Genomic DNA, 16,573 nt, shown 5'->3' with positions numbered 1-16,573 from the left:
GTAAGCCTTCTAAAAACAATCATTGTTTTCACGAGATATTTTAATGCAGTCATATTTTTTTATCTTAAAAAGGCGTCGCTGCAAAAAAAAATATCTTCATTCGGTTCACAAGGTCGTTTCAGAAAACATACTGATGAATCATATAACACACAGTAATGATACTCACCTAAAACAGCGGATCAAAAAACAAGTCGCAAATGATATTACTGCCCTTGATAATGTGTATACGTGCGCTTAACCAGCAAAGTTAGTTTTCGGCGATCAACAACACGTACATTGTTGGTATGTTTTGACAATGTCAGACACACTGTCAGACAATTTATTTGCGATAAAAAAATATATTAAGGGCCATTCATATATGTAGATGTTAGACCAAAAGGTCCCCTACTCCCCCGTTCCTCCACCAAAAAATCGAAAACAACAATAACCAAAAAATTAAATACAACAACAACATACAACCAAGAAACAGTCAACCCAAGAAGGGAACCGTACAAGCGAACAATGACACACACACATTTTCAAGACTATTTAAGATACAACTCTTGAAATCAGTAAAATTCACAATTGAATTGTAAATCACAAACAAACTAGTAAAATGCATGACAACTATGATCTGTAAAATATCCCTCTCCAAAAAGGGAGCAAGTTGAGACTTTACGTGTGCATGTTGATAATATAAACGAATAGTTTTTTTTGCAAGCAATACTTTTTATAGTAAAATGCCTTGTATAAACAAACGTTCAGTGAACACGGATAACACTCCGGCGAAAGCGTCAGGAGTTCCGGTGACAAAAATTTGCGACCGCGATGAGACCCGTTCGCGACAGAAGAAAATGACAATCGCAAAGAGGTTTCAGATATCTCTGAAAGGTTTCCCTGATGTCTAAAACAAGGTGGCAGAGCGATTAGACAATGCAATCGGTATCAACCAGTCTTTTGAATAATTTTAAAAGAATGCCTCTGACTGATTTGGTCGCTCAGAGGTTCCATTGGTCTCTTATTGGTCTTCAGGTGGTTTTATTCGTTTCAACAGTGTGGCGATCGGTTTCGTCGATAATGTATTGCAATCTTGAGGGGACATATCTGTAATTGATCAGTGATTCTGTGGATGACCGACCGGTGCTTCGTCGGCGCTCCTATCAAATACAGATTGGTTTCCAAGCGTGCGAAAATGCCTCACCGTTAAGTCAACTTTTCATGGCCTAAATACAAAGAAAAGAGAATAGTATTAGTGAGTTAAAGTAAAGAACAAAACAAAATAATAAAAAATACAACTTCAACAATCAGTTCAACAATCAATCGGCAGTTACCAAGCTGTTGTGTATTGTTTTCGCCTCACCAGGCGTGAGAATAATTAATACAGTCTCGATAAAAAGTACATTTATCTGATAAATGACTTAAGGACAAAATTAAAATACGACAACAACACCCTGTTGACAATCTACCCTATGATGGCATATATGACAATCTACCCTATGGTGGCATATATGACAATCTACCCTATGGTGGCATTTAATATAAAAGATAACATGGTAATGTTCGCGAATTGTTTCGCGAAAATTATTTTCCTATTTTCAGTTTTCTTTATGTCTAGACTCGTTCTCAACTGGAAAATATTTTGTGCAGTTGTTCATTCAGTCCAAAATGCTCATAAATCTTTCCTAAACATGTGCACTATCTTGTGTGCAGTAACATCCGGATCAACGAAGTGCAGATAGCTGCAGTCTTGAGTCACCAGGTAAAACGCGTCTATTAAAATTAGAAGGTTCTGATTCTAAATTGCGACAGTTTTACTCCTTTAAATTAAATCATTTTCTGAAATTGATTTAGGCTGGTTAATATATTTAGGGTTAGTTTGGATTTGAGTATGGTTTAGGGTTAAAGGCATTAAAATGGCCCACTAATTGAATGACCCATTATTTGAATGGTTAAAAAAGAAAACAATAGTGTTTAAAATATTTTTAATAGATGCACACGATATTATTTGTTGTCAAACGCGTACAACGGTCAACAATGCAATAATGGTGCCATTGAAGATGAATTTCATTTTGTTTGCGTATATGATGTATATGATGATTTACATAGAATGTATTTGAGAAGAAACATATATCGTTAGGGCTAGTATGATGAAATTAATTGCTCTTATGCAAGATACGAATTTCCCCGTTCAGCTTAATTTGTGCAAATTCATTTTTAAAGCATTTGAACGTCGTCATAAAATTGTAAATATTGTTCATAATCTTCATTAAAAGTTTACATTTTATCTCTTTTGCATACCAAAAAAAGATGATAAATCTTAAAAAATGTAGCTTTCGTCATGACAAATATGATATATTTTAATATAAATTTACTAATTAGTTGTAAGTCCTTCCTCACTGTGAGGTGTAAGTGAAATGTTAGTGTGTTGTAAAGGTATCTAATGCAAATTATTATGTTAAACTATTGATTATCAGTTCTATTTTCATGTCTGAGATTTCAAACCTAGCATGTTATCGTTGTATATATGTTTATTTGAATGTATTATATCCGTCATGTAATGTGGAACACTTTCAAGTTACTTAATAAACAAGCTGAACCTTGAATCTTGAATCTTGAATCTTACATGTACGTCCTACGTTCATTAGGTTTGTTTTAATTGCCTTAAACATATCGACATAACTATAAAAACGAGGAAAATAGATATTCAATCAAAACCGTTTTCGCGCCGTTTCCTGGTATGGTGTATAAAATTCATCGGAAAATTTTCGTTGCTATAAGTTTAAGACATCATGCGGACTTTACTTGTGGTTGGATTTCTCCTTGCGCTTTGCGCTTGCACAGTGCGCGCAGGTCTGTTGTTTACGAACTATTTTATAAACAAGCTGACAATGAAATATTATTATAATTATCACTTATTATCAAATATATGGAATGTCATGATAAGTAATGTATTAAAGCACATTTTAAAAGCAGAAACTTTAGAAATAATTTGTAAAAAGACCTACTGGTCATGTGTGTGAGTGTGGGCAAACTTGTTCTTGAGATCCTTTTAAGACAGGCAAATCAAAGCATGACGAATATTTTTAGATATGAAAAATAAAACATAAAACTCATGTGTAATGTTTTGCTTTGGTAATATTTCATGATATGCAATAGCTTGAAAGTATAAAATTGAAGTCTTACATTTTTAATATGTGGCAATTTTTTCCCATTGCATCCCATGTTAACCACTTTGATTTTTGGATGGGGAGACTTCACATTATTTTAGCGTCATTTTAAACGGGGCCTCTTCTTAAAAAAAGATGTTATAATTAATATTGGCAACCTGCGTTTGTAGCCTTGGGAGATTAAAGAAATATTTCACGTCTAATTTTATTTGAAATAATGCACATATATCAAACTGCAATAATTTTATTAAATTAACTATTTTTTCAGACTTTTATTTAATAGCTATGGAATAAGTATGCAATGCCCTTTGAAACAATACAAACATGGGCTCCAGAGTTTGTTTGTTTTTGTTTTTTAACAAATAATTGTAGCCAAAAAAAATTTTGTTTCCACTAACATCTAAGAGGGTATATAGGTTGGCATAACTTTTTTTGAGAACCGGAATTCTGCACCAGACCGCACCAGTATCAGGGTATATCAGCATTGTTGAACAATTCAAATACAAAACTGTCAAATTTTAGCATGTTTTAAAAATGCACATTTTTTAGGAAATTACAAAAGAAAAAAATGTAGGGTCGGAATGAACAAATAGGCTCGGTCGGAAAATTTGTTTACGCGCAATCAGAGAGAGAGAGAGAGAGAGAGAGAGAGAGAGGGGGGGGGGGGGGGGGGGGAGGAGGGGAGGAGAGAGAGAGAGAGAGAGAGAGAGAGAGAGAGAGAGAGAGAGAGAGAGAGAGAGAGAGTTTAAAGTATGTTTTGCGGTTATGTGGTTATGTGGTAAATTGCGTTTATTGGATTGACTTCAGTACTTTTGTAGTTATGGAGCAAGAAGTCTAATTCAAAAGCAACTGAAATTTTATATCATATAAAGGCTGGTTTACCGTTTTAATTCTATACGTTTATATATTTTATCAAACTGAATATTGATTCGGCTGCAATAACAGATATGTAAGTGATAAACGGAAAAGCTTTACGGCGTTTTTGTATAATATTTAAATTGATAGATCTACCTCATTCGGAACAGCTCGGCGTTTTCTATCGAAAACGACAGATATATGCCGCTACATCAATAAAAGTAGTTCGCAAAAATATTAATATAAATTGATTGCCAGTGAAGTGTTTTATTGCATGCATAATTAAGATTCGCAAGAGTTTAACTGCTAAATTGAAATTACTACGCGATCTACTTACAGGGTAGTTAAATGTAAAGATTTTAAAGATTTCTGACTTTTTAAACCGTCCATATACATGTATTCCGAATGATGTCAAAATAACTGGAAAGACTGGAAAGTGATTTTTGCAATATGGAGTTGAGCACATTTCAGCCAATTTTGTTATTTTTTGACTGCAAAACATTTTCTTTGATTTACTTTCCTAAATTTCCTTTGTTCTACATTTATAAGAAACATGACAATAGAGTAAATATGATACTAACATTGAATTGAATTGAATTGAATTGGTAGGCATTCGCGTGGCCGGGGACAAGTGTGAGGGTTGCACAGTAGTGGAGGGGGTCGGCTACAACAGTTTCCTGGCCATGCCCTACATGGACTGTACCTGCTTCTTCCACTGTACTATCGATGTAAGTAGTCTAAAAGTAATCAAATTAAGTAGCCTGTAGTCTTAGAAATAATGACATTCGTTAAGAAATAATTGTTGTTAATGTCTCCAACCAAGACCTGGTATGTCGTTTTACATGATTTAGTATTTTTATTTTGTGGTAAATAGCAAAGATTCTACATAAACAGCTATCCACACACACACACACAAACGCACACACGCACACACACACACGCAATAAGCAGGTGAAAAACGTTTAGACCTCAAGTTATGACAAACCCATTGCCAACGCTTGTTATAACATTTTTAACGACCGGCCAAACACGTTTTATTTTACGCATTCAGCATGAGAATGGAGACTTCATAGGTCATAAGATGTGCTGCCCATGCGGGAGTGCCTGGTCGCAGAAGCTGTCGACGTGTGTCCGCACCAAGCATCCACTCAGCGACTGCCGCTTCCGGAAAGATGAAACGAGTAGGTTGCACCGTTGGTCAGCTTTGTTATATGCAATATCAGCATACGCTTGGCAGGCTAGTAGGCCGGTATCATGACTCGGATTCACTTTTTAAACAAGTGAATCAGCCCTGCCTCCGGGCGTAAACCGGTAAATGCCGCTGTAGCGATTGTTTCCAAACTCTCTTAAGAGAATGTGATGAACTAAAACGTTACAATTGGTTGTATACACTGATAGATAGGATTTTGACAGACTTTAGAACCTCACTGTATTCCGTGAAAAATATTTGTTATTTATGTATAAACCATTGAATAGAGTGTGAACAAATTGTAATACAGTCGAAACTCGCTATTTCGAACACTGTTATATCGATTTTCTGCTTATGTCGAATAGTTACCGAATGTGTTGTGTAAAGTAAGACATGTTTTGTGTTTTGGTCATATCGAATTTTCGTTACCTCGAAGTATTTTCCGAGGTTTAAACGAATTCGTGATAGCGAGATTTTACTGTACAAACATTTCTCTGCTTTCAGATCCATGTACCGAGGCGGGAAATATACCGCGCAATGAACCTCACAGTGCTGACGCGCTACCCATGTGCACAGGTTACTTCGAGTGCATTCAGGTACCCGGTTCGGACCCAGCTGAGTTCGTTCCGATGGCAAAGTGTTGCAGTAAGTTCATGAAGTCGTAGTGGTGCTTTGTATAAGCATTTAGGTCGAAAGCGCTCTAAAACCTTACTCCTATGTTATGGCACGCTATAAGAAAGCTCTCGAAAGTAAAATTTGTAGTAAAAACTACGGGTAAAAATGCCGTAGTGAAATTGTTCCTGCCTATAGGGCGCTTGTGGTTACACGTCATTGCATAGAAAATATCATGTGTGTACTTGTGGTAAAAAGTCTTTTAAAAAGCAGGTCTCGTCCGTGAATAGAGCTTCTCCTCCCGAATAGCGCTCTGCTAGTTGCAAATAGATAACATGTAGTTAACATTTATTTATTCTACAACGATTGTAAAACAACACCATACTCATCACTATCGTTGGCACAATGTTTTGTGAGAGTGCGGTCTTGTGTTGTGGGGGAAACCGTGGTACATGGAGGCATCCCAGAGGAACTCTTCTTGTCTGCCTTCATGACCGCGAACCAACTCACTTAAAATTCATTCGGAGCTCCTCGGCCATTTTTTCAAAAACAACCTCGGATGTATGCCGGTACATCTGTTGAAGTAGTCCGTATTTTTTTGAATAAAAGCATTAATTAAATGTAGTGTTTAAGAGTTGTATTCATTGCTCTCAGTTTAAATTGATTACCAGTGAAGTGTATTATTGCAAACATAATTACGATTCCCAAGAGTTAAGTCATAAATTTTAACTACTAAATAAGATTACTACGCGATCTATTTGCAGCGGACTTAAACGTACCACTTTTTAAGTATGTAAACCGTCCATATACATCCGCATTCGGAACTCCTCGGCCATTTTTTCAAAAACAACCTCGGATGTATGCCGGTACATCTGTTGAAGTAATCCGTATTTTTTTAATAAAAGCATTAATTAAATGTAGTGTTTAAGAGTTGTATTCATTGCTCTCAGTTTAAATTGATTGCCAGTGAAGTGTATTATTGCAAACATAATTACGATTCCCAAGAGTTAAGTCATAAATTTTAACTACTAAATAAGATTACTACGCGATCTATTTGCAGTGGACTTAAACGTACCACTTTTTAAGTATGTAAACCGTCCATATACATCCGAGGTTGTTTTTGAAAAAATGGCCGAGTAGCTCCGAATGACTTAAAATTATGCCCAGCCAGAATCGAATTGATGACAATGACACTGCGCTCACCGAGCAATGAGACGGTAGAATATTACTACCGTACATCGCCTGAATTTTGCGAGGTCTTTTTCACGCGTTTATATCATGGTCATTTTGCGAGGATTAAAATTCGTGGTCATTCCTTAGTCATTGAAAACCAAACGTAATGCGAATATTTCAGCAGGTTTAAAATCCGCAACCTGATCTATTTGCGAACATTTGACTCTCGCGAATCAAAATTCTTTCTGCATTATTTATCTACAATAGGACGTGTATAATTAATAAAAGTGTATTATTAGTCAATTCATTTTGCCTATTTTTGAATTGTAGATGAAAGTCTAACGTTTTGTTAAAGAATAGCAAAACTTGTTTTTCCTTTCAATCTAATATTATGCGAATTAACTTGTAAGTTCAAGGAGGTTAAAGGCAAGTGTCAAACCCCCAATGAGCGGTTACGTTCCTTCGCTGTCGAGCAAACGTTTCTGCTCAACAAGGGACGCGTGGGAGATTTCGGAGAAGTGTTTGAAAACTTATATAATAACGCTGTTCTTGCCTTTTTGTTAATGCAGTATCTTCAGCATACTGTACCTTGCTTGAAAATACACATTTATCAAACGAATTTACACATATACTGCCTGCAACTTTTGATGACTTTACCAGGCTGCTGCTGATGATGATAATGATGATGATGATGATGATGATGATGATGGTGTGGTGGTGGTGGTGGTGATGATGATGAGGATGAGGATGAGGATGGTGGTGGTGGTGGTGGTGGTGGTTGGTGGTGATGAAGATGATGACGATGATGATGGTGGTGGTGGTGGTGGTGGTGGTGGTGGTGGTGGTGATGAAGATGATGATGTTGATGGTGGTGGTGGTGGTGGTGGTGGTGGTGGTGATGATGATGATGAGTGGTGGTGGTGGTGGTGGTGGTGGTGGTGGTGGTGGTGGTGATGATGATGATGATGATGATGATGATGATGATGATGATGATGATCACGTTGTTCATGATGACAATCACAGTAACGTTTTGTTCACAGAGGACCCCACCCCCTACTTCGACCCGGACACTAAAGTGTGTGTTGAAAACCCTGATGACGATTGTTCGGCTGATCAAATTCTCAAAGAAACGTGCTGTATTGTCGAACCAGAAGGTGTGTTGTTTTCCCAAATTCATTCTTTCTTCGTTATTAGAAATAGTTTGTTAAGTTATTGAACAACGTAATATCAAACACATGTATCCAGGAAAAGATAAAAACACAACACGATAATTCAGTAAGGTGTTGGTTACAATTTTGTCACTTAAGTGTGCATTGCATTATGTGTGAAACTTTTTTTAACTTTTAACAGGACTTCCAATCGAATGTACACTGGTTCCTGGACCAACTCCAAACACTTTCTACATGTCGGCCATGGGCGACTCCAACTTATTCCATTGCTCGGACCAAATGGTGTTCGACGAGGAAAAGTGCACATGCGTAAGGGATGAAAACTTCAGTAAGTCACGTTGGCGAATAACCCGAGAATGGTCTCGCAATATCTGTATCAATTACATAGAGTGCAAAATTATAATCAATCTTTTGGCGCTTTTCAACCTGGACTTTGTTGCCATATAGGTATTAATTGAAACAAACAAAAATATTATTATTCATTTATAACTTTTTTAATTTCATTGGTTCCGCAAAGTACCAGATGCTTTACTATTGAACAATATTCTAGCGATTGCCGGATTTGAACCGAGTCCGCCTTCTCAGTACAATACTATTTGGCTGTAGTCAAGACCACACGGCCACGGAGGCTACCGACTAGTGAGACTTGAAATTATTGAACAATATTTGAAAGTAACATGCGAATTAATTGGAAGAAGAGTTATCTATCCTGCCTCATGCATATTCATTAAAACGAGATTTTGTCTGTCAATTGGCCTACGGTATGCACGAAGTGTAACGGAAGGAGGTCCCGTGGTTGCCGACGATGTTTTAAACAATGAGTATGAAAGAGTTGGCAGGTACAAGGGATATAACTCTGGTGGGGACTTGATTTTCCGTTTTTCTTCAGCGTGGCCAGAGTGCCCTCCTAATTTCCTGCAGTTCTCAGACCCGCCGCTAATCAGCCGGGCCGTCTCCAGTTCGGGGCCCTCTCTGTGGACCATATGGAACGATGTGGATTTCAACGGAGGTCAATCCATCAGTACGGACGCTGGTGACGTAGAGACCGGCGTTAACGTAGCGGAGTTTGGCTTGGATGACGACCAGTACATCAACCTGGTGATACATCGTGATAACTGAATTGTTAAATCTTTAGAACAAATATAAGCTGTTACCTGTAAATGATATCTTCAACAACAAGTAGCTTGCTAACCTAGTTTTGCAGACTAGAATTTGTCTCTTATACATCAAAATTGTCCTTTCAATCGAAGATTACAACAATTAGTTTGAACTGTATATTTTGTATGCAATAACTTATAAATAAATACAATTGAAACATGTACAGGTATTCAGTGCCCACGGCGGCTACGGAAGATCTGGTTCACTGTGTTTCTGGTCCCTGCTGAATGGAAACAATACCAACGCAGATCTGGACAACAATGAGGAGGCTCTCTTCACAAACTGTCGCCCAGGTAACGCCGCATGAACAAAAAACACACTCTGTAGAGAAGTGTTTTGTTCCTTATAGTTGTTGTTGTTTTTGTTGTTGTTTTTTTGTGAATTTTTTGTTTGTTTTTGTTTTTTGAATGGGGATGTTTTTTGTTCTAGTTTTCTTTTCAATTGGATATGAGCAATTATGCCTCATGGCTAAATTAAACGCAAATTTGAGACTACAGTTGACAAATAAAGCTTGATTTCTTATTTAAACGATACGAACCTGTTCAGATGCTGCAACCAACAGCGGATCGTCACCGTTCAGTAGCGAACGATTTAGACTTCATCCACATAATTTAAGCGATTGTAAACTTAAAAGACAATATGTTTTTGCAGACGCAGGAGCGAACTTTTCACCAGACCACGTGCAAGATGACAATACGCTACGTATCTCTGTCGAACGCAACGATAATCAGTATCCAGTTGCCGTAAACGTGTACGTACGTCTGTACAGTGACAGCTCGAGAAACCCGTGGAACTTCGAGGAGAAATCCTTAAGTTGTGCTCTGGTAATAAGCAGCCAATAAATTGTGCCGTGCTTGGGTTTATATATATATATATATATATTATGTATGTAAGTTATGCTTGCTTAATGTATGTGGTCGACTCTCTTACGCTTACAAAGATGTTTCTTTATAATAGAAATCCCCCACCCCAATACGCCAGTTTTCGAGACACTGTAATATCAACCGTAAAATCAACTAGTGTTTTATAATTTGTATGTATCTCTGCTTCCAAATGATTAAATGTTTTGTTTTTAATGAAATTGAGATATTCCTTGTTATTCCACGAATCAAATAAATGATATAATGAATAAAAATGACTCAATGTACTTACTTTTTTGTTGGAACAAAAAGTCGAACACGGAAGTTGACGAGTGGTTCCAAGTGTGTCTTATCTGGAGTGGCCAGTACAACGCGATCCGGCTAGTCTGCAAAAGTAACGACGACAGCATGGACGAAGACTCTGCCGAAACATCCGGTATATACTAGGTCTAGAGCTTCTCCCCTTCCCACTTCAAACATTGTTTTCGCAATCGTAAAAAAATCCGTAACAATCCGAAAATGGTATACAGTCGAACCCTGTTAGCTCGAAATCCCAGGGACCGGCGAAAATACTTCGAGCGTCGGAAAATTCGAGCCAAGCGGGATTGTTTACCTTCAGTTTAAAATAATCGGTCCTCTAAATCAAGTTCAAGCCTAGGAGGAATTGGAGCCAAGCGAGTTCGAGCCAACGAATTTTGACTGTATGTCTGAAAATAACCGGATATTTCCAAGTGTATGTATGTGTAAAGAGGCCAGCCTCGCCCCCCCCCCCCCCCCAGCGTACTCATAATATATGATACCTTGGGAAAATAAGCTATCAGTTCATTTGACAAAATGGTAATTTGCGTTCCCCATGAGGTGTGTCTCATGCGACCAATCAAGCGGCTGGATTTCACCTCATGAATTATTCATGAGTACTAGAATTTTACAGCCAATTTTACCCAGAGTATCATATAAAGACGCTGAGGTACCGACGATACAAGAAGAAGTCTAGGTATCAACTAAGGGACATTTCGGCTTCGAGATGTTCAGTTGTTAGCCCTTACGATAAACAAATTGAGGAGCAGATTGAATTTAATAGTCATGTAGAAAGGTTCTATTTCCCCTATTCTCTCATAGAAAACCTACGGACAAAAACTAAAAAAAAAAAACTAAAATATATTCGGTTATACAATAAACTATCCCAAGAGCATCGGTCTCCCACGGTGTTATGGATTTTGTGCCAGAATGCACATCTAGTGGAAACAGGTTTGATCACTGCTGCCGGTAGCAATTTTCTAAGAAAGAATCTAATTTTCTTTAAATTATCATATTTATAAAATAGTTTTATGTCATAGCTTATCATATTGGTATGTTTTATAGAGGCAGAAAATAGCGCTAAATAGCGCTAAAATTCATCTTAAACCCATGTCTCTTTGTGTAAGGTTAGTCTTGTTTTTTTCAGGGTTTGGTATTGTGGCGTCTAAGAGTGGCCTGATTGAGGGCAATGACCTTACTGAAGCAAACGGCCTTGACCCACTGTTTGGAAAGCTGGCTCTGGTCGGTCAATTTACACACTTACATATCGACTTCATTATATTGAGAACAAAATCAACAGTTTCATTTTCTCTTATTGATTCAATTTAATTTAAACCGAAATGGGACATATAGTGAATGTAAAGTAAGCAAGAAAGCAAGAAATATGATTTAATCGTTCCGTGTAAGCAAACATACGATTTCATTTTTCCGTGTAAGCAAGCATATGATTTCATTGTTCCGTGTAAGCAAGCATATGATTTCATTGTTCCGTGTAAGCAAGCATATGATTTCATTGTTACGTGTAAGCAAGCATATGAATTCATTGTTCCGTGTAAGCATGCAATAGTATTTAATCGTTCCGTGTTAGCAAGCATATGATGTCATTGTTCCGTGTAAACAAGCATATGATTTCATTGTTCCGTGTAAGCATGCAATAGTATTATTTAATCGTTCCGTGTAAGCAAGCATATGATTTCATTGTTCCGTGTAAGCAAGCAATATGATTTAACCGATACGTGTAAGCAAGTTGTATGATGTCATTGTTCTGTGTAAGCAAACAATATGCTGTTACAAGAAAATAAAAAAAAATCGGGTTTCATTGTGATATTCATATTTAATGTTGTGGTTTCTTTTCATGTAATTTACATAATCTGTATGGTGTAATGCATATCGGATACATTTAACGATACACGATGAGATATATTTCTGTTTTTCGCGGTTTCCTTATAGCTTAATAAGTAAGTAGTGTATGCATATTAAATTGTTTCATGATAATTGACAAATAACGTAACTTTCGCATCGATTCCAGGTGGAGTTCTACAAGGGATGTCTGCCAGATGGACTCTGGTAATAACAAGCTGCGGTTATTGGAGCCTATATCAACAGACATTTCTTTTCTTGCTTGTAAAACCCGCTTATTTACACATACTCGTTATAAAAACAAATTCGACACCTATTATACAACACAACACAACACAATACTACTTAAGTTAGTCGAACAACACAAGACCACACTCTTGCGCAACATCGTGCCAACGAGAGTGACTTAGTATAAGTTTATAAACAATCTTCACAATCCTTGTAAAATTAATAAAGTTTAAAATATCTTAACTTATATTTAAGTTCAAACACTCTTAAGAAGTTGATATAACGGAAATTATTAAAAAAGAAATAATAATGACCTTAGCTTAATCCTGCCATAAGAAACTTGATTCACTAAATTGGGCATGATCAACTCTCAATAAGTTCAAATAAAGTTAGGTATTTGCAGTAAGCCGCAGTTATCTGTTTCAATTACTCTCTTACCCGATCAGTTTAGATATTTTCTTTTTAGTATTCAATTTATTCTTAAGATCCATTACTTATTTGTAACCAGTCTCATTTTAACCCACTTTTAAGTATCAAGTGCCCATTTTAACCCACTTATTAGTATCCAGTACACACTTTAAAACACGTATTAGTATCCAGTACCCATTTTAACCAACATATTAGTATCCAGTACACATTTTAACCCACTTATTAGTATCCAGAACACGTTATAACCCACTTATTAGTATCCAGTACACATTTTAACCCACTTATTAGTATCCAGAACACATTTTAACCCACTTATTAGTATCCAGTACACATTTTAACCCACTTATTAGTATCCAGAACACGTTATAACACACTTATTAGTATCCAGAACACGTTATAACCCACTTATTAGTATCCAGAACACGTTTTAACCCACTTATTAGTATCCAGTACTCATTTTAACCCACTTATTAGTATCCAGAACACATTTTAACCCACTTATTAGTATCCAGTACACATTTTAACCCACTTATTAGTATCCAGAACACGTTTTAACCCACTTATTAGTATCCAGAACACATTTTAACCCACTTATTAGTATCCAGAACACATTTTAACCCACTTATTAATATTCAGAACATGTTTAAACCCACTTATTAGTATCCAGAACACATTTTAACACACTAATTAGTATCCAGTACACATTTTAACCCACTTATTAGTATCCAGAACACATTTTAACCCACTTATTAGTATCCAGAATACATTTTAACCCACTTATTAGTATCCAGAACACATTTTAACACACTAATTAGTATCCACTACACATTTAATCCCACTTATTAATATCCAATAATCCATTTAACACACTTATGGTAACCAATATCCATTTAAACCCACTTATTTGTATCCAGTACCCACTTTAACTCCCGTATCTGTATCCAGTACCTATTTAAACGCAAGTGTTGCATCAATAAAATGAAGATTATATCGAGTTTTTGTGATATTTTGGCCCGGAGTCATGGTATTTCGGAAAGGTTCCAAGAAGAGAAGGCAATTGTCACAATATTGATTCTATGTTTAGCGTCATCGAACGGTAACAAGCAAAGAAAACTGATGTCATAGAGATTGATCAGTTCAATAAGTGCTTGCATTAGTGGTGGATCGCAGGGGGCGCACCTGGCGCATCGCCCCCAGCCCACCCCCACCAAAAATGTTTTAATATTGGAGAAAAGTAATAAAATACGCCCAATTTGTACCAATTTCGACCTAGAAAGTGTTTAAAAAAATACCCCAAACGCCTTCTCCCAACACTTTAAACCAAATAATTTTCGGTTTTGAATGAGGGCGCCAGTCAAAGTATTATAGCTTTAAGTTACGCCCCTCTTACATCGAATCCTGGATTTGCCCCTGACTTGTATGGGCATGTGCATGTACACGGTGTTTTTGATATGATGTTCATGCATTTCTATAAACATTTGTTGTAAATTGAACAAGATCCGTGGTTTTAAAGAGCACATTGTTTTGGGGTTTTCCGGTCGGGTAATTTAGTTCCTGACGCTATAGAATCAATTTCGTCCTGCCTTAAAAACTGCACGTTCTAGTGAACAGTTGCAGTGTGTGTATACCACGTGATAAATTACGTCATAAATGCTACATCGGAAGGTAACATTTTGCTCAAAATAAAGACTTAAAACAAAAATATGTCTTCTTTTATTACACCATTTTAAATTAAACAAAGGGTAGTATATTTCTCTTTAAGAGCCCCGCTTTCGCTTTATTACCTGAGTTTGATAAGGTGATTAGTTTCATCAAATAATTCAACAAACCTGTTTCCAAAATAATGTTTTGACAGTGCACCGTCATACGGCTGTTTTTTGAAAAGGTTTGTCGAAGTGTTTTAAGAAACTTATCGCCTAACACCGGTAATAAAACGAAGGCGGCCGGGGATCTTTGGGCGGCATAGACTGCCCTTTGTTTCGTTTGAAATGATGAAGAAAAAGAAAAGTTATCTTTCAATTGTTTGAAGTCATCATTCGAAGCAAAATGTTGCCTTCCGACGTAGCATTTATGACGTAATTTTTCACGTGGTATACACACACTGAGTAGAATGATCAATTTGAGGTGTGCATGTTTCGTCCAGCAAGACTCTGGACGCTGTCATATATGGAAGTGCAACTTTCGAAATCGTTTCCACTTTTGGAAGCATTAATATTACAAACTAAATTCAAGTCAAAAAAGATGTTTGCCGTATCAATTCCTAGTGATATTTTCTCCTTTTACCCAAGTGCTTACAGGATAGACTAGAACATAAATTCATTTCAGTTAAAATATTCTGTTATAAACAATAGTTCAAACTCTTCACTCGTGATCATTCACAAGAAAAAAAGATGCTCATTTAAACATTTAATTCAATTCAAAATCTTTATATCCTGTTTGGATTAAACGCCATGTGAAACATATATAACATGAATAATAGCATGAATATGTACTATTTCTAAAGTATAATACTTAACAAATACTCGAAATAATATGAACAGATTCACAAGAATGTACCTTATGCATTTCAACCATATATTTAACTAACCTCGATGAAATAATTCACTATTTGTATATGAAGTATCGAAAATTAAATTGTCGAAAACAACAAATATGAAATGCTGTTGGGAACTCAATGTAGGACAAAGTGACGAAATTTCGACAGGACTCCTGACTTCAGGTAGGGCGTGATTTCCCTGAACACAACGCAACTCGAGAATGCACCTGAACTCAACGCAACTCGAGAATGCACCTGAACTCAACGCAACTCGAGAATGCACCTGAACTCAACGCAACTCGAGAATGCACCTGAACTCAACGCAACTCGTGAATGCACCTGAACTCAACGCAACTCGTGAATGCACCTGAACACAACGCAACTCGTGAATGCACCTGAACTCAACGCAACTCGTGAATGCACCTGAACTCAACGCAACTCGTGAATGCACCTGAACACAACGCAACTCGAGAATGCACCTGAACTCAACATAACTCGTGAATGCACCTGAACTCAACGCAACTCGTGAATGCACCTGAACACAACGCAACTCGAGAATGCACCTGAACTCAACACAACTCGAGAATGCACCTGAACTCAACGCAACTCGATAATGCACATGAACTCAACGCAACTCGTGAATGCACCTGAACTCAACGCAACTGGTGAATGTACCTGAACTCAACGCAACTCGTGAATGCACCTGAACACAACGCAACTCGTGAATGCACCTGAACACAACGCAACTCGTGAATGCACCTGAACTCAACGCAACTCGTTAATGCACCTGAACACAACGCAACTCGAGAATGCACCTGAACTCAACGCAACTCGAGAATGCACCTGAACTCAACGCAACTCGAGAATGCACCTGAACTCAACGCAACTCGAGAATGCACCTGAACTCAACGCAACTCGTGAATGCACCTGAACTCAACGCAACTCGTGAATGCACCTGAACACAACGCAACTCGTGAATGCACCTGAACTCAACGCAACTCGTGAATGCACCTGAACACAACGCAACTCGTGAATGCACCTGAACTCAACGCAACTCGTGA

At 37.2% G+C, this 16,573-nt stretch overlaps 1 protein-coding gene across 1 annotated transcript; it reads left to right on the top strand.

Annotated features, from left to right (window-relative positions):
* The first annotated feature begins 2,768 nt into the window (after positions 1 to 2,768).
* On the top strand, positions 2,769 to 13,947 carry LOC128215280 (uncharacterized). Its single transcript, XM_052921985.1, has 12 exons — positions 2,769 to 2,829; positions 4,611 to 4,729; positions 5,053 to 5,182; positions 5,695 to 5,835; positions 8,016 to 8,129; positions 8,326 to 8,472; positions 9,034 to 9,242; positions 9,469 to 9,595; positions 9,954 to 10,126; positions 10,475 to 10,598; positions 11,607 to 11,701; positions 12,489 to 13,947. The coding sequence occupies exons 1-12, from the start codon at positions 2,769 to 2,771 to the stop codon at positions 12,528 to 12,530; spliced, it is 1,482 nt and encodes a 493-aa protein (XP_052777945.1). The 3' UTR covers positions 12,531 to 13,947.
* Positions 13,948 to 16,573: the final 2,626 nt, after the last annotated feature.

The sequence above is a fragment of the Mya arenaria genome, chromosome 13, assembly GCF_026914265.1.
Source record: "Mya arenaria isolate MELC-2E11 chromosome 13, ASM2691426v1".
NCBI lineage: Eukaryota > Metazoa > Mollusca > Bivalvia > Myida > Myidae > Mya > Mya arenaria.
Note: the sequence above shows the minus strand (reverse complement) of the source record. Positions and strands in the feature narration are given on the sequence as shown.

Bases quoted from the DNA above. Each gene is read 5' to 3' on its own strand.
- LOC128215280 (XM_052921985.1), top strand. From the start codon at position 2,769: ATGCGGACTTTACTTGTGGTTGGATTTCTCCTTGCGCTTTGCGCTTGC. The intron at 5,183-5,694 runs GTAGGTTGCACC...CTCTGCTTTCAG, and splicing joins CTTCCGGAAAGATGAAACGA to ATCCATGTACCGAGGCGGGA. The intron at 5,836-8,015 runs GTAAGTTCATGA...TTTTGTTCACAG, and splicing joins TCCGATGGCAAAGTGTTGCA to AGGACCCCACCCCCTACTTC.